General features: G+C 41.1%; 4 protein-coding genes across 5 annotated transcripts; 2 read left to right on the top strand and 2 right to left on the bottom strand.

Moving 5' to 3' along the window:
• Nucleotides 1–14: 14 nt before the first annotated feature.
• LOC105697132 (protein SEC13 homolog) lies at nucleotides 15–1,664 on the bottom strand. Its single transcript, XM_012420181.2, has 3 exons — nucleotides 1,311–1,664; nucleotides 786–1,167; nucleotides 15–692 (listed from the first exon to the last, which is right to left on the bottom strand). The coding sequence occupies exons 1-3, from the start codon at nucleotides 1,550–1,552 to the stop codon at nucleotides 384–386; spliced, it is 933 nt and encodes a 310-aa protein (XP_012275604.1). The 5' UTR covers nucleotides 1,553–1,664; the 3' UTR covers nucleotides 15–383.
• A 103-nt stretch (nucleotides 1,665–1,767) lies between these two features.
• Nucleotides 1,768–3,122, top strand: LOC105697102 (pre-mRNA-splicing factor ISY1 homolog). Its single transcript, XM_012420127.2, has 4 exons — nucleotides 1,768–1,888; nucleotides 1,969–1,991; nucleotides 2,116–2,434; nucleotides 2,509–3,122. Exons 1-4 carry the CDS (start codon nucleotides 1,886–1,888, stop codon nucleotides 2,875–2,877), a joined length of 714 nt encoding a protein of 237 aa, XP_012275550.1. The 5' UTR covers nucleotides 1,768–1,885; the 3' UTR covers nucleotides 2,878–3,122.
• A 3,893-nt stretch (nucleotides 3,123–7,015) lies between these two features.
• Nucleotides 7,016–10,895, bottom strand: LOC105697103 (synaptotagmin-14). Its single transcript, XM_012420128.1, has 8 exons — nucleotides 10,862–10,895; nucleotides 9,823–10,011; nucleotides 9,029–9,163; nucleotides 8,841–8,896; nucleotides 8,489–8,668; nucleotides 8,014–8,325; nucleotides 7,367–7,720; nucleotides 7,016–7,228 (listed from the first exon to the last, which is right to left on the bottom strand). Exons 1-8 carry the CDS (start codon nucleotides 10,893–10,895, stop codon nucleotides 7,016–7,018), a joined length of 1,473 nt encoding a protein of 490 aa, XP_012275551.1.
• Nucleotides 10,896–12,009: 1,114 nt separating this feature from the next.
• LOC105697136 (UPF0692 protein CG33108) lies at nucleotides 12,010–17,222 on the top strand. 2 transcript variants are annotated; one of them, XM_012420187.2, is made up of 5 exons: nucleotides 12,010–12,185; nucleotides 12,438–12,689; nucleotides 13,129–13,402; nucleotides 13,476–13,808; nucleotides 13,997–17,222. In XM_012420187.2, the coding sequence occupies exons 3-5, from the start codon at nucleotides 13,188–13,190 to the stop codon at nucleotides 14,196–14,198; spliced, it is 750 nt and encodes a 249-aa protein (XP_012275610.1). In that variant the 5' UTR covers nucleotides 12,010–12,185; nucleotides 12,438–12,689; nucleotides 13,129–13,187; the 3' UTR covers nucleotides 14,199–17,222. The 2 variants fall into 2 exon arrangements, with proteins under 2 accessions (XP_012275610.1, XP_012275611.1); XM_012420188.2 differs by lacking the exon at nucleotides 12,010–12,185 and adding an exon at nucleotides 12,205–12,354.

Below are 17,222 nucleotides of genomic sequence, written 5' to 3'. Positions count from 1 at the left end.
TAGTGTATTTTATTTAAGGTAGTTATATTTTCATAAATAGGATTTTGAAACAAGAAATAGGTCCCATACTCCTTACAAAATTTAAGGAGATTTATACCATTTTACCGATTAATGTCATTTTTATAATTTTGCCGCGTTGAAAATGTGTATCGTGCTGTTGCACAAATAAATGTTTAGTATCGTTTTCCTACCATCTATAAGTTTCTTACCTTTTCTCCACTTCGTAACAAATTTTCTCCAAGTGGTAACGGCACCAATAACTAACATGTATTTTTAGAAAGCACTTTGAAAACAACTTGACTTTCGACTTAACTTACAGTATTTACTTTTATCAAAAATTCGTGTAATCCATTTTGAAATCGTTAGGAAAATAACAAACTGTACTATAGCGCACGTTGATCTGAATTGTTAAGGTTTCCCTGACCCTTGTTTAGGTCTGAAATACATATCCACTGACCTTCTGTATTTTCTCGCCATAACGAAATCTTATTATCTCCACCACTAACAGCTAAAATACCACCAATTAAAGACCAACTGACACTCCAAATGACATCATCAAAGACGTTCAAAATAATAGGTGTCCAACTTGTATAATCGGTTGAATTCCAAATAACTACTCGTCGATCTTGCGAACATGAAGCTAAAGCTGCTTTAGATGATCCTATGGCTGGCGCCCATGCCACATCTCGTACCTAAAGTATAGTAAATTTTTAAGGTAAAGTCATTCTCCATAACGCAGAATCTGTCATGAAAAATAATATAGACAGAATGTATAGTACGCATACCCAGTCACTGTGTGCTTCTAATTTGTTTTCTTCTATCCATCTGTCACCTTCTTCCCTCCAGATTTTAATTAAGTTATCACACCCTCCGGAAGCTAGTCTTTTGACATTTTTCTGATGAGAAGTTGTAGAATCGAGTACTGGTTCAATTGCTGGGCACCAGCTTACTGCGTTACAACCAATAGTATGTGCATTTGGTATCTTCTGTGACTCCCAGGTTTCTCCATTACTAACAAGAATAGAGATCGACCCATCGGAACTACCACACGCCAAAATTAATCCAAAAACGTGCGGCGCCCAAGCGACAGAGTTTACCGAAGAGTCATGCGCCGTATGTTCATAGATTTTTGTCCATTCTCCCAATTCCTTCCAAATAATTACCTTCCTGTCGATCAATAGGAACATTAAAATTATACAAACGTAAAGGATTAAAACATGATATAAATATACTCTATAACTGTGATAACAGTGTGTTGAATGTTCACCGAACATTTGAGTAGTACGAGAACAGTACATGTACAATCTTACCTATCGTAACTGCAGGAAGCGAGAATGTTCCCAAATTTAGGATGTGCCCAAGCAACTTGCCAAACAGGGCCAACATGTCCTTTCAAGTCAGCAACGAGGCTCTGAGAACCGTTTTTTAAGTCGAAAATCTTTACCGAGCTATCACTTGAGCAAGTGGCTAACCTCAATCCATAATAATCCATCTCGGCATCATGGATCATATCTTCATGGCCGGTGTCGACCGTATTTAAAACTGACACCATTTTTTCGTGACAAAAAAATCGGTTCACGCAGAATTAATCTACCACCTTGTTTTATTTAAAAATTACACCAGTTCCGACATTGGTTACTGTCACTTACGTGGAACATGTGCGTCAACCAGAGACAAAGAATGCGGGTATTCTTTGACTGAACTACAGGATTATAAACTTGCTCAGTCGGTAAAGAAGTCCACAACGTTATCACAATTTAATGGCGTAAACAACTCACTCGTCGTGTACCGGAGGGAAATATAACCTCTTGTAAATAATTGTGTAATATTTCTTAAATTATAGTGTACATATTGATATTTAAAGCAGTCGGTGAATACAGTAAACATGGTGAGTTCTCAAAATCCAGAATGTAATCTAATAAATAACACTGTGAAGAAACTAATTATTTACTTGGGTTTTGTTTGCAGGCCCGAAATGCAGAAAAGGCTATGTAAGTCATTATTAGTAATTAAGAACTGTAATTCCTTTCTGTATTTAGATAGATAAACTGTTGGTTAATGATTATTGTCAGTTCCATGCTACGTGTTTTTTTAAATATGATTAATTGATTTTAGGACCACTCTTGCTCGGTGGCGTGCAGCACAGAGTAACGAGGGGGCCAGAAAGGAACAAGAAAGACGACCGTACTTGGCTTCTGAATGTCGAGATTTAAGGAAGGCTGAGAAATGGCGAATGCAGATTATCAGAGAGATTGCAAAGAAAGTCGCACAGATTCAAAATGCCGGTTTGGGTGAATTCCGCATCAGAGATTTGAACGATGAAATTAATAAGCTGTTGCGTGAGAAAAGACATTGGGAGGCGCAGATAAAAGAGTTAGGTGGTCCAGATTATTCTCGGGTTGGACCGCGTATGTTAGACCATGAAGGAAGAGAAGTATGTATGCTTTATAACTGGATAAAATATTTTTATGCATAGGTTAAATACCACTAAGTGTGTTTTATGCTCAGGTTCCTGGAAATCGTGGTTATAAATACTTTGGTGCTGCAAAAGAGTTGCCTGGTGTAAGGGAACTGTTCGAACAAGAGCCTCCTCCGCCGCCTCGTAAAACACGTGCCGAACTTATGAAAGACATTGATGCAGATTATTATGGATACAGAGATGACGACGATGGTATCTTACTGCCCTTAGAACAAAAGGCAGAGGAGGAAGCTCGAAGAAAAGCAGTTATCGAGTGGGAGGAAAGAAGTCAAATCGAAGCCACTGTAGAAGGAGAAATCGAGGCAACAGCACAGAAACCAATTCCGTCACAGCAAGATATTCAGCAGGCGTTGTTAGCCAGGAAAAAGCAAGAGTTGTTAGAAAAATATGTTATTTGACAAGTACTCTTTATTTTTGGCTCTGTCGATTGGTAACAACTATCATTAAGTTCATCGCAGTTAGTAATATTAGAGTACACCTTTATAAAACTCGACAAATATAATTATTATCATTAATTTATAATTACATCGTAACATTGATTAAAATTTAATCATTTTGTGCAGTAGACGTTTAAACTTTAATGAATATTTACCAAGAAAGAGTGCTTTAGATAAAACGTGGACAAAAATCCAACATACATTCATGTCATCGAAATATATATTGGAACAATCATTGTTCTCGTAACCCGTGCTGCGGAATCAGAAATTTCTAACTTTGAATCCGTCGAATCCCCTGTCAATTTTTTATCACAAAAAGAAATATATCACACGTGAAAACGGAATGTTTTAATGTGCAAAGTAGAAGTTACACTTCCACAATCATCGGTCCATTATATATGTCAATTGTTTGCACACAGTCCATAATCACAATGTCTCTTTACAAACCATGCATTTCAAATATCGTAAATGGAAAGAACAACCAGTAGAAGTACACATTACATTCGCCAGTACGTTTCCTTTTTGTCAAAAGATGGACAAAATTGCATCGATATACAACCCAAAAGCTGTGTGCAGATGAGTACCGTTGTTCCTGGTAACACGATGTGCTGTTTAAAGACAAATTGTTTTCCACATAACCATAGTGCGAGGACTCAGGAAGACTCAAAAGGCTTTCTCCAACTTTTCTACCAAGAAATGCATCTCGCGTCGATTCAAGTAATAATCTTAAGTAAAAAGTCATATACATGATGTATTACACATCACTGCAAGCGCGACTTTGTTTAATGCTATAATGACGCATTGTTACGCAGGCATTCGATTGCACCGTAATATGTAAAATTATTGAGACTATTCTCCAGCCAAAGAATGGTTTACGAAGAACTAAGGTGTGTACATTGATAAAAATGCCCGTGTAAATTTACATACTCAATCATTGGTTATTTCGATGGCACGATAAATTGCAGGAAAATTACATTGTCTTCGTACTATTGTTACATTTAATTCAAGTAAAAATGCACTGATGCGGTAAATATACACTTTCTAATTTGTAATCTTTCCGTTTAATGTTTGTCTATCTGAAATTTCAGTTACGAGGTGTGTACAAAATGTATGTAAATTTTCACAGATATTTTTATCAGTGCGTAATCAATTTTCAAGTAGTTCCCAGAGTCTCGAATTACGCGTCCACCATGAATGGACAGGCAGAACAATTCGAGGATCGGTTATGAATTAATTATGCGTACGTAGTCTGTACCTAGACTTTTCTTTAGAATCTAGATCTCCTTAAATACGTTTCACAGCTTCCGTTTGTCCGTTTATCAGTCGCCCCTTTCAACGCTCTAGTGAACTCTACTTGCGTTATATGCAAATTTGATATCCGACTAGGACTAACTTCGTTAATACTGACCGACTAAACCGCTACTTTACCTTTTAATATCAATGCTAAAAATCACATCTGCATTTACGAGGTGCATTTGCGAGTTATTGTGCGTCTTGAATGTTAAATCTATCGCGTGTACTTCCGTTCTCGTTCTACTCGAGAAGAGTACAATGGTAGACATGAATGCCACCCCTGCAGATACGACATCGCCTGTGCAGTATAGGAGAGCATTGATGTCTCCCAGTGTACAGCGGTATCCCAATTTAAGGGGATTCCCCGATCCACCTCAGACCGTTCCACTGAACAATAAAAAATCCCATTGAACCAGGGAAATATATTTTTGAGTACCAAGGAGTAATTTCATCAATTCAAAGAATAATTCTTTCACTGGAATAAATTGGATGCAACGTTCCTTCGTAATTGTGACAATTCCTTTGAGTTCATTCGAGTTAAATAATTATTAAAATATTTCTTTGGTTCGATGGATTTCTTTCCTCGGTGCAGGAACAAGCAAGGCTGAGTACCGATTTAAAGTGCGAAACTTTTGTGTAAAAACGATCCTTCGTAGATCTCTTATCCATCAAGGATTAGCAAACACCTCTTCCCAATGGCTTGCTATTTACAAGAGTCTTGGGAGTAAGAGTACGTTTCCCATTTAATTTTGGGAAAGCTGACAAATCGATCCTTCTAATTCAAATGTAGATGTTTAGAACATCGAACCCCCGTTAAAGGATTTCAAGTATGAAGTTAAGATTTAACCAAGGCACGGGGACTTCCTGGTCGCCAGGCGAACAGAAACGGGGAACCCCAGTTTAAGGTGATGCAAAAGTGGCGTCGAAATGCTCGTTTATGAAACTTTTCTCCAAACTGGACGTGCCAAATCGTTTGAAACTTTACAACGTGAATATGGAGACCACAAGGAAGGCCTTCAAATTTTCATGAAATATTCTTTATAAATATTAAGAAAGAATGAAATTTCATGGGTGTCAGGACCTTCCTTCTAGCCTCCATTGTCACGTTGCTAAGTGTTAAGGTTTCATGACCGGTTGACTCCTCTGATACCAGTTTCAAATCCCCTTAAGGTGAACTCCATTTTGAAACATTTTAAATGGGTATCCAACCTTGGGAATAAGGCTAATCGCCGAGCCAACTGGAACGGACAAGCGTTTCGGAGAGATCAAAAGGACGAAGTAAAAAAAGGCGAACGATCGAAGTTGGCTCAAGCGCAGATTGTACCGAGAGGTAGCGATTCGCTGGAATCATCTCGGCCTGGCGATCGACACCATTAAGTACAATGTAACTCCGTTATAACGCAATTTACCCAGTCACAAAGACGGACGTTCTTCCGTGCCGGACAACGGCGTCAAAATCTGCAAAATGCAAAGCACCGGGTTCGCCTGAGCGCCAAGAGTTTCGTCGAAAAAATGCGCCGACAAAAGTTAGAGGAACAAATGGCTCCTAGGTGCTCTAAATCGTCATAACGGAGTTTTACAGGATTATTGTATCAATAACTAGGATCAATCTCGCGCCATTTTGGTATCCCGAGGTCGCACTCGGTGCGACCCAAAGACCAATTGTGGCACTTTATCACATAGTCAAAAATCGGTTCGAGTCAGCTCGTTGGCCCAGGGACCCGATTCTCGAGTTCATACGGATTGTTCTCGCGTACGAGTAGATTCGCATGAAAAACCTCCCACCGTTATACGAGCTCTCGTCATTGGTCAATGTTTCAAAGTCCTCTGCGAAACTATCTATTTCCCATGGGACAGTCGATCGTATGAACTCGAGAACTGGGTCCCAGATCGCGCGCAACTCCCTTAAAGCGTCGCTCGTCACTTCGAAGATAAAAATCTCAAGTTATCCTAGAACGTGTATTAGAATTCCCGCATAAACGAGCCCCGAACAATGCCGAGGACTCCGTCATGGCGCAGCGATAGGCGGAACACGAGATGCATCGGCAAAGAAGGAGAATCCTTTAAGGGCGTCCCCTTCTTTTCACACCCTTGCCGTGATTCAAGGGAGTTTGACTCCGCTGAGACGATATCCCGTGGTCAAGAGTTCTTAACTCTCTTGTTTAACGTGTTTCAGGAATCGCCATCTCTTCGGATAGGGTGAAATCTTGCGTTAACAAGGCTCCATAGCGGGGGACCAGGCGAAATGGAAAGCTTGCAGCTGACGGAGTCCTCTAGACGAGGATCCTTGTGCACTTCGGCGGCAAATGGTCACACTGGGACCCGCCAAAATGGAAACCTGGTATAAGGACGTTCTCGTTTGCTTTGTTGCGTTTTGACGAAGGTTGGCCATGGTACCGTCGACCTGGAGGTCGAGTCTTCTGGTTCGAGATACCGAACTCCTTATAAACGTGCTCTCGTTTGCTCCATTTGTTGCGTTTTCGCGGAAATTAGGGATAGCACCATCGACCTGGACATCGAGCCTCTTGGTTCGAGGTGCTGGACTCCTTATAAGCGTGCCTCGATTTAGAAATCGAAGGGGTAGCATCTCCCAAAGACACTTAGAGTCAGGGGTCTCTTCAGGGCGACTGGACCCTCCTGGAGGAGGAGTTCTTCTCCAAGTAGACCGCTCGTGCTCTGAATATCTTCTCCTAGACCCGCTGGGCTTTGGTTATATAACTCGGATCCTCTTGGTTACAGCTGGAACGATACCGATGGATGTCGAAGGATGCTCATCCGCAAGAGGAACTGACTCTGGGTCCGCTCTTCAGGGACGCAGCAAGGAGTGCCAGCGTTGCACCTGCGTGGGCTGCCTTGCAGCTCGCATATCGTTCCAATGCTGCAGCTCGTCGGTCCCTGAGCTGTTAAGTCCTAGACACAGCCACCCTATCATCTCTCTGCTCTTCCTGCCCATGCCGCCTCTTCGGCGGTTGTACACGGATATGAACAGCGTTACGTCCCCCAGTTGGAACAAGGCAACCTGCGGATTGTTTGGACATATCAGCATTACCTAAACGTTGCTTAACAAAATTATCTAAAGAAGAGGGAATCGCTGTTTTGTAGGTACATCATGAACATCTACTTTGAAGACCCCTCGCTGTAATGCTCTACACTCTACCTGGAAGATGAATGTCTCTTTATAAAGCGGATTCGGCTGGGAGCGTTTCAGCCCAGTTTTCGAGCGCCCCATCTCATGGCCGTTGCTGTTCACCAACGCCAACTTGACGTAAGTGTCTGGAGGCTTTGTGTCGCTTCCACCACCTCCTCGAAAATGCGAACCCTTGATGATTTCGACGGACAGGCGACCCGTGGTGCCGTTGTATGCGAGCCCTATCAGGATCTCGGCTACGCTTCCGCCTTTCATGCTGTTCCCATAGGCTGGTAGAGTTCGCGATGCGTATGATTGCACGGATTGCTGGGACCCGGTGGAGTCGCTACGCGTTAAGCTTCCACTCATTCCCCAATCCTGTGCCTGAAATGAATAATTGAAGAACTCATTAGCCTCGGTTCGTATATTCACCTGCTTATACGAAAGTAGTAATCTATTAATATTGCGCCCACCAAGCACACTATGTTACAATTGCATAACACTGGAATAACATGATGTACAACGGAAGTTATTCCAAAGATACATTGATATCATGTAATGTCGAATTGTTACAGTTTCATTACGTATTACAAACGTTGTGCAGCGGTTATATCTTTGCTACGTTGTGATTGGTGGACGTTAAGTTAAATATGAAAAATTGGGGTATGGCCACTAACAGGTGGAGGCTGCAGAGGTACCCAAAGCGTCGTTTCCAACTGCAGGTCGATTTGGTCAAACGAAACCCTGGCTTCTCCGAGCAGTCTCTCTCGGCGCATCCTTCCACCCCATAGGTACACTCTGAGTCTGACTCCCATCGCATTCACGTCTTCAGGGTTGACTCGAGGTAGGAGAAAGCTCTCCATATACTGCGGCGTGCTGCCTTGTCGCACCCGGGTTTTGCGCCTTTGCTTCTTCGAGGGCAGCAGGACGAGGCGAACTTGACTGCCGTTTATCCCTGGGGGGTAATTGCGACCCTGGAGGACGTGCACCTAGGCGAAAGGTAATCGAGTTAGATGGAAACTTCCTCTGAATTTAATAGCGTCATTTAAGTAGTATCGCGTCAAACATTTAGCTCCAAATGTCGATGCAATTTTACATATGATATTAACTCAGAGAAATTTTTCAGGAAGGATTAGAGGAGACGAGAAGTACCGTCATTTCCCGCATCGGCGCGTCGTATAAGAAAGCTACTTCGAGGGTGCCGATTTCATCGGCCGGCACTCCCATCGACGTGATACCGTCGTTCACCGTAACAGCATTCTGCTCTTCTTCACCTTCGGCTTCACCTCTGTTATCCAGAAGAATACCCGAGGTGCCCACTTCCACTATGCACTGAAACAGAAGGTATCATTTTCTAAAACCTCCGTCAGGTACGGCCGTCAGAAAATATCTAAATAATTGTTTATAATAGTTTAATATCACTTATTCTATTCTAATTATTTTATTATACGAGTGTTCGTAATATAGAATCTCAACGGACAAGGTTAAATAATTCATGAGGTACCTGCTGCTGATCCGGGGAATGTTCCTCGGTGCAGCTGCTCGATGTGGTACCTGCATCTGACAAATCCATTATCAGCTGTTAGATACTGTGCAATGTGTGGATATTAATAATTTATTAATTTGTGGTTCAGGATAGACAAAAGGCATGCAACATCCAACGTCTACCGTGCAATTTGCATAGATAATTACCCACAACAGTCGGTCCATCTTCAGCCTGGATAGTGAGGGTATCAGGAGGTGGATGAGGACGCGATTTCAACCTTCGAAGAGCGTCTTCCTCGGAATCAGAACTCGTTTCTGGATCTGAGTACGAGAAGGCGTTTCCTGGGTAGCAGAGTACAGACTCTTCGATAAAATGTCCAACATAAAATATCCATCTCAAGGTATAACAATACCAACATGTTCAACGATTGTTTTTTTTTCTATTTCTAGAAATGTTAATGAGCCTCGAGAAAATGATCTCAAATGACGCGCCGAAAATATTGAAAGATTTCCGATTTAATAATTTAAAGAAAGGAGAAGCGAGATAATTACACGAAATAATTTAAGAGATTCCCTCATTTCATTTCAGGATTACCAAGGATAATTATCCAACGCACTGAAAGGAAGCATTGACCAAATAAAGCACTTTCAACGACAGTAATTGCTTTTAAATGATGAACTATTGATCGATAATCCTTCATTATGAAGAGAGTTCATGTCAGTGAGATCTTTCATGTAATACAGAGGGGAGATAAACATCCTGTACATTGTTTAATTTTGAACCGTTAGAAGGTTCGCCTGCGGAAAACACTTAGAACATTTGTTGAAACAATGTTATACATAATGTTTCTGGACGAAACTCCGATGCGTTACGTTGATAATTGTTTATCTTGAGCGGACTTTAATTTCCAGTGGCTTTGTGCGGGAACTTTTCTCCGCCCTGTAATTTTTCCCCCAAAGCAAAACTAGTTTGGCACAATACGCTTAAGTCGTTTCATTACCTAGGCTCTTCGATATCTGGGTCGTGGGATTATTGTTGGACTCGCAGAGGGGCACGCAGACACCGCCGAAAAGCGCCGACGAGGAAGGCGGAGTGAAGCACCACTTGCGCGACAAGTATAGGAAGATTACCAGCAACAGAGCAACGGAACCGGCAATGGCACCCAGAAAGGCAGTCGCTTCCGCCGGAACTGAAAACCCATAATAAATTAACATCGACAATATCTCGCGTTAATTACAGAATGTCCGCTCTTAAACGCTTACATTAACCGAAACGCAATGTTTTGCCCGTCTATACAAAAGAAAAAATATTACGAGTACACGTGAAGCTAATATACAAATATATAAAAATAACAATCCAAAGTAAACGTTTGGGGAATATTTCAAATGTCTGCTAAATATTTACAAGATGTACGATATTCGTTGGATCTATAGGTAGGATGAGAGAAATATTTTCTGCTACTGGGGTAATTAATGCCTTCCCGTTAACACAGGAATGCCGGGGAGCGTTTAGGATAAACGATACCGCCGACCCTGAAAATTTAATAATAATTAAACGCGGATCAAAATGGGGTAAAAAACGGGGAAAGGGGTTTAAATAATTGACGATACGTATTCCTAGACAGGTAGGACTCGTGGATTCGAGATAGGTGCGATTCTCGAAACCATCTCACACGATTGCGCAATGCGGTGCACCGTGGTCACGTCCCGCGTGCATTCATATCCGCATAAGGAAGTACAGCCAATAAAGTACAAAGGGTCCAGAACGATCTGCATACCCCGGGGACATAAATCTCCCTTGTACCTTTAAAAAGAAATAAAACCTTGTAATTAATCGGCGTCCCCCCGTGTATCGCGTCTTAATAACCGCTAAGACGGAGTAACGTATATACGCAGCTGTTTAACGGAGATATCGGTGAAGAAATTCATCCGTCGTCGGGTGAACAAATGACCGTTATTTTCACGAGCGTCCGGTGAGATTGTTCACGGGAGTAAAGTCGACTTTCGGAGCGCTCGCTCGTGCGAACGGAGTGGACTTACCCGCCAAGAAATGGTCTGATCCGGCCAGAATCATGCTCGGTTTTGTCCCCTGAGCCTTACTCGCGCTGCTCGCAGCCTAGCAGAGTTTCGCGCCCGAAGGATGGATACATCATCCGCCCGCCAGGGTGTCGTGGCCCTCGGTTGTTTGATTACAAGCGTGCTGCTACGGTGAATTATACGTGGGCGGGGGTATACGGCACTCTGTTGCTCACTGGGACGTGCGCCTGCAATACCTTGACCCGACGGACGCGTGCGCCTGCCCGGTCGTCTCTCGCGTGTGCGGAATGCGACGCCCGCGGGCGAACTCTTGGAACTACCTTCTAGTTACCGACCATAGGTACGTCCATGTGACCGAATCAATCGAGTCGGTAATATCAGATAAGAGTTGGGAATATCAGATTGCTCACGGGCAGGGTCGAGCGATTGTGGCGGGCCCCAGACGAAGTCCGGCCACCGGCCATCAGGGGCGTGGCGCGCGCGAGCGCGATGCGTTCAGGACGGGGCAAACTGCGTTACCCCGCGTGCACATTACTGTACTTACCTCGAACGAAAAGACGTCCACGTCGTAAAATGTTTGAGAAACGGTTGAAAATCGGAGGAGAAGATTTTGTGACCGATTCTAAAGCGCACGTGGAAATCCGCTCCTTTTTCTGTGATAATAAGGCAATAACTATAGATAAAGTTGTGACATATATTCGACAATCCCCCACACGATCGCATCCTGTGCTGCCCTCTGGTGTCGTACGTTAGCTTTCACCATAAATATGCAAACTCGAGCCTAAACGTTTCGACTGACACGTAAATTTGGATTCACTAGGCATGGATCCGAGAAATTCCCGATTTATAAGTATGTACATTAAATCTAGGGAGCTGGAAATCAGCCCAAAGTCGACCATCACAAATTCTGAAGTTCGATGGCGTGGAGTTAACGGCGGCAAAAATTCAAATCGGAAAGAAAGAGAGCCTTGCCTCGCCCAGTTTTCCACCACGAGGTGAAGTAAAGATAGGCTCGCTCGTGCGGGAAATATCGACGAGGAGGACTTATCTAAAAGGACGGTTTATCAACCAAGATTGAATAATCCCAGGAGAGTTGCGGCTTTCCTCCAAGATCGAAGCCACTGACGAACGGCAATGCATTACGTGGCTCTATTCTTAGCTGAAGGCTCCTCGTGAACAGTCGTCGAGACTGCAGTCGATAATAACCACCGATCGAGTCCCCCTACCTGCATTCTTCTCTCACTATCAGTTCTTTACTCAGGGAGGAACGTTTCGCTGGGATTAATCCGCGCATAAGGACGATAGTTTTGGCCTTAACTTTCGTCAGGTAGTGTACATACCCCTGCCCCTTACGGACGTCCCAGTCACGAGCAGTAGGGAGCATTGCGAGTACTCGAGAAGTACCGTCAAGGTGTCTCGCGTCACCTCACGGTTACGTCAAAAATTAGCTTAGTGATCCCATGAATTTTCTTTCTCCTCGGTTACCATTCGCGGCGGTAATTCATTATGTCAAAGTATCTCGAGTGTCCCCACTGTAATTGGTCCTCGATTTAATTGAAAATTATATAATTTTTCGAAGGAGGTGCGTGACCAGCGGACGACACCAAACGTCAAAATCCTTGGTCGACGGGAAACGTGACTTTCCCTTTTAGAGAGATCCTGGGCTCCTCGTACCACCGTTTCGATTTACAATTATTCCCAGGCAGTAAAGCTTCTCTTTGAGGTTTTCATATTCTAGCACTTGGAGGCCTTTGGATACCGATTTATTCGACGGTATAATATCCGACGAGAGATGCGCTGCCATTAGGAATCGAGAAAAGAAATATAAAGGGTACGTTTAGAAACGCATTGAGAAGAGCCTAACGGGATATTGCTCGACCCTTCGATAGTTTTACAATGAACGCTAGCGAAACGTTTAATATAACGCAATATAAAGCATCTTGGAATCTCAGTTCCTTTCAGCTAACGATATCTACTGGGTGCAGTCGAATAGGATTCCGTTGGGCTTTCGATGGTAGACCTAGCGAGTTCTTTGATTGCAACCGTCGTTTACTGCTAGATTTTGCTGATTAAAATATAGGAGTTTGCTCCGTTTTATTATCTAAGCGGAACTAAGTTTTTTAATGTTCGTACGGAATACTTTGAAAGCGTTCATGGTATTATAATTATGTGATATTTAGCCATATGGAGTTTGAATACAGTATATTGGTCTAGTGCTAGGTTGCTTTTGTAATCCAAAAGCTTTGTTGTTATTTTGAACATATTTTTAGGGTGCCAACAACTGCTAAGAAGTTTCTAAGGGATATCCACGCTGAGTCTCTACAGAGAGATGCCAGCACCGCCACCGTCGATCCCCACCTTACCCGAAACACCTACTTGTGAAAAAACAGAACCCAACGATAACGACGCACTTCCTCCTTGGGCCAAGATTACCCTTACATCGGCAGAAGCTGAGATAGAAAAATTAATTTCGAGAAATGAACTCAAAGATGCAGAAGTTACGTACTTCTGCCAGGTGGAACCGATTCTCCAAGATGGGCCACAGTGATTATCTTTTTAACTTTTATATTTTGTTAATCGCTTGTTTCCATGTGTAGTCACTTTTCTCGTTTGACAGATGCGGACTTGTGGCACTTGCAATGGCATCGCAAGAATATACAAAGCCAGTTTCTGTGAGCCAGCTTTTGGCAGAAGCTCGAGTGAGAGGATTTACGCAGCACGGTGAAGTGTACAGTGTCGATTTTATGGGGACACTTGCAGCGGAATATTTACCAGATCACAGACCTGATATTTTAGTTGATTTACAAACGTGTCCAGACTCATTGACTCATGCTTTGGCTCATGGTGCAATGGTGCTTATTCCATATGATTCAGATTTTAATCACGCGCCTTGCCTAAAACGTGGTCACAAAGCACATTGGGCTCTTCTTGTGGGCTTAATTTCCTCCAGGTGATATATAATGTCGATACTTTTTGAAACATACTGTGATTACCTTTAAGAAACAATGAATTATTTGTTGGTACTCAAATTGTCTACCTTTATCGTTACCGTAACTTTACTGTAATGAATTTAAATGATATAGGTTATATGATATTTCTGTAGTAGAAATCTTGAAAAACAATTCATTTATTTTCTAGGCAAGGATATCATGTTCTAGCCCGTCATGGCAAGTCTCGCCATTTAGCTTGCTGGCCCCTACGTGATCTCATAGAGAGTAACGGCAACATGGAAGAAGAAGGAACTGCTAGACACGCTGGTGGTTACGTTATACCAAAGGGAGGTGTCGGAGGCCAAAGAGGATTACGTGGTAGGGCTCTCGCTTTACATCCATACATTTAAAATTTATATGTATAAATATATATATATATATTATAGATAATAAATATCACAGTGAAAGGGTGAACTCGCGCATAACGGTCTTACTTGTGAATAGTTACAGCGACGCAGCAGTCACATTTGTTAATATTGTCTTTTTTCATTATGTTTCTTGGTGGAAAGAAATCAGATATACAAATTATCTTTTGTATATAATAATTTAATTTTAGAAAAGCAGTGCAATATACTGTCGATAAGGTATGCACTGTATTCGTATACTTAGTAGTCTTGCGAATAATGTTATACGAAGGAGGGCTCTTTTTAATGTACATTTTAGTTTGATTTCATACTCTCGCTGTGATATGAGAAATAAAATATCGTGAATATACCATGTATATGGCCGTTTAGCCGTATAAATTCGGTCATATATATGGAGATATACACAGGCTCGCGCGTGGGTGATTACACGAGATAAGAGCGCACGAGTACGCATGCGTTCACTCCCGCGTCGACACACGTACGACATTTAAATGTCTAGTTAGGATTTATCGAAATTACGATCATTAGTGGAATTAAAAGGAAACTTGTGTATATTTATTTTTTAAAAGGCGATAGACTTTCAATCCCAATATCCTTATTTTTCCGCTGGCGTTACATATCGCGTGCTGACTTAAAAGTGACTCGATTTAGTGAGATGCATGAAACGGAATAACGTTTACGTGTGTTATCGGCTTTAACCGTGTTGCTTTCAAAACGGGTTGACATTATAAATTGCGATCGATCATCGACTTTCTTTCTACAAGGATTTAATAAAGAAACTAACTATTTATACTTTTTCTATCCTCGATACCGTAAACTCACCGCACAGATGATAGTTTCTTTTCCTCTCTTGGTATAAAGCTGCAATATGTATACTTCCAACATTTTAGTTTTGAAGGCAATGCGCTTATATATTTAAAAGAGTATATAGGAAATACTTGTTTATAATCTTGTTTGAAGTCTATTCACTGTATAGTTGGGAAGAATACCGTAACATAATCCTGTAGAACGTAAAGGACTATGGAAGGTAGACGTCGCGCAATTCTGTGCATAAAATTACCAAATCTCTCATTGTACAGCTGCAGTAAATCAAAGAGGTGTCATCAGTTTGTAGATGCAAGAAGTGGCTTTAACCAAATAAACAGAAAATAATGAGAAATGTTTAAATGGACTGTACCTAAGTGCCGGCAATTATGACGCGTTTGATTAATCGCAAAATTCAATACAGCTACAACAATCTTACAAATATGCTTTCATCTTTTACATCTCACTGCTTCGTTGTTACCGGTTACAACTCGACTAAGAATCACTGTAACATTTATTTGTTTAAAAATTCTCGTAATAACTTCAGTTGGCATCCAACCCTCTAGACTGAACAATTTATACTTAACAACTGCAAAGTACAACAATAAATGTTGTCTTCCTTTACCGATGTAAATTGTTAAGCTTGCATGAATTAGCAAAATATTGTAACATGAAGCTTCATTATAAATGGCATAATACTTAACAATTCTCACGGCGTCGCGTACTTTGCAATAAATAATTCATCGCATGAAATGTTCGCTTACGCATGGTGAAATCATTAATACTCGTTTAATTAAAATTCTGTCGTAAAGTACAAAAGTGTATAAAGTTATAATTTTGTAAAAATTCAAACTAAGAATAATTACTATCACGCTTCGTAACAGGATAGATCAAACGGAACGATCAAATGATATTCTTGTACGTAAGGAGTGCCAATTCGAGTGTCAAGTGTCATTGCGCTTCTTACAGTAAAATCATTCTCCTATCAACATTAAACTGACTCGCGTCAATCGATACGAATGACCAACTGAACAATTAATAGAATGCGTCATTTTCGATTAATGCATGTATAAACAATGTGCTGGGCATACTCGGTGTCGGGATGCAACAGAATACTAAAAAATACGTTACACTTATATTTGAAGCTTACAAACAACAACAACATATTCAGTTACTCTATCCTTAATTAATTTCCTTAACACCGCTTGGCTCGCAATCGTTCGATTACTAATTTTGTTGCTCTCTTTAATTATTACTCCACTGCCTCTGCTTGTGTCCCGAGCTGAGTATTAAGTAAAAAATGCAGTTTTTCCTATTAACAATTATTATTAAGGGATAAATATGCTCCGAAAGGGAGCGTTTCGGCAAAGAGTACGTCTCTTCATAATTATTACGTATTAATTCTTTGTCATTAATTAAGGAGAAGCGCGAGAATAAGAAATGATGGTGCTTAATGTAAGTCTCTCGATTATTCATATAAAGGAACGAACACCAGAGCTCAGGACACAAGAGATTCTATCCTACGGAATAGCAACAATATTATACGTATTCGAGATATTATATTTAAAATTATGTATCACATATAGGTATTTATATATATATATATATATAATATTTATTCCATCAACGATTGGGGAGTTGAATTAAAATAGGCTCTCGATGCCGAAATCTTGGATAAATTATGTCAGAATACGTAGTTATACATGGTATTACAGTAACATATTTATATATCGCTCGAGTTCGTTTTTCTATTAATAACTGGAATTATTGTACGTCCTTCGAGCGATCGGAGAAACTTTTGAAAAGTATATTTTTTATGAATTGTCAACCGATGATACATAACTCTTCCTTGAGAATATTGTAACTTGAGCTTTTGTAATGAGCCCGAAACATCGTATGTTTAGCGTGGAGTGAAGAAATAAATGCCGTAAATGTTAGGAAGAAATAAACTTGTAACGTTACGTGGAAGAACGTGTCATATAGTTTCTAATCATGCGATATAATTACGGGGCTTAGAAGGGGCATTGTCTATCGGGATATACTTATACAATAAACTACATGCCTCGCGCCTAATCTGGACCATTTACAGCCTTTTTAATTAAACTCTCTAATAGTATTGAATTATTACATTATTACAGTAATATGTACACGTACAGCTAGACATCCTCTTGTAAGCACAATAAAGACATCTAGTCCTATAGATAA

Source organism: Orussus abietinus, unplaced genomic scaffold (genome assembly GCF_000612105.2).
Source record: "Orussus abietinus isolate OABI.00-Male unplaced genomic scaffold, Oabi_2.0 scaffold293, whole genome shotgun sequence".
Taxonomy (NCBI): Eukaryota; Metazoa; Arthropoda; class Insecta; order Hymenoptera; family Orussidae; genus Orussus; species Orussus abietinus.
The sequence above is the reverse complement of the archived record's forward strand: the minus strand, read 5'-3'. Positions and strand labels throughout refer to the sequence as shown.

Coding starts and splice junctions, on each gene's coding strand:
- LOC105697132 (XM_012420181.2), bottom strand. CDS start 1,552: ATGGTGTCAGTTTTAAATACGGTCGACACCGGCCATGAAGATATGATC. Junction 1,168..1,310: donor GCTTCCTGCAGTTACGATAG/GTAAGATTGTAC, acceptor ATTGATCGACAG/GAAGGTAATTATTTGGAAGG. Junction 693..785: donor TAGAAGCACACAGTGACTGG/GTATGCGTACTA, acceptor ACTATACTTTAG/GTACGAGATGTGGCATGGGC.
- LOC105697103 (XM_012420128.1), bottom strand. CDS start 10,895: ATGATTCTGGCCGGATCAGACCATTTCTTGGCGG. Junction 10,012..10,861: donor ATCAGACCATTTCTTGGCGG/GTAAGTCCACTC, acceptor ATGGGTTTTCAG/TTCCGGCGGAAGCGACTGCC. Junction 9,164..9,822: donor CCAGATATCGAAGAGCCTAG/GTAATGAAACGA, acceptor TCTGCTACCCAG/GAAACGCCTTCTCGTACTCA.
- LOC105697136 (XM_012420187.2), top strand. CDS start 13,188: ATGCCAGCACCGCCACCGTCGATCCCCACCTTACCCGAAACACCTACT. Junction 13,403..13,475: donor ATTCTCCAAGATGGGCCACA/GTGATTATCTTT, acceptor CTCGTTTGACAG/ATGCGGACTTGTGGCACTTG. Junction 13,809..13,996: donor GTGGGCTTAATTTCCTCCAG/GTGATATATAAT, acceptor TTTATTTTCTAG/GCAAGGATATCATGTTCTAG.
- LOC105697102 (XM_012420127.2), top strand. Junction 1,992..2,115: donor CGAAATGCAGAAAAGGCTAT/GTAAGTCATTAT, acceptor AATTGATTTTAG/GACCACTCTTGCTCGGTGGC. Junction 2,435..2,508: donor TAGACCATGAAGGAAGAGAA/GTATGTATGCTT, acceptor TTTTATGCTCAG/GTTCCTGGAAATCGTGGTTA.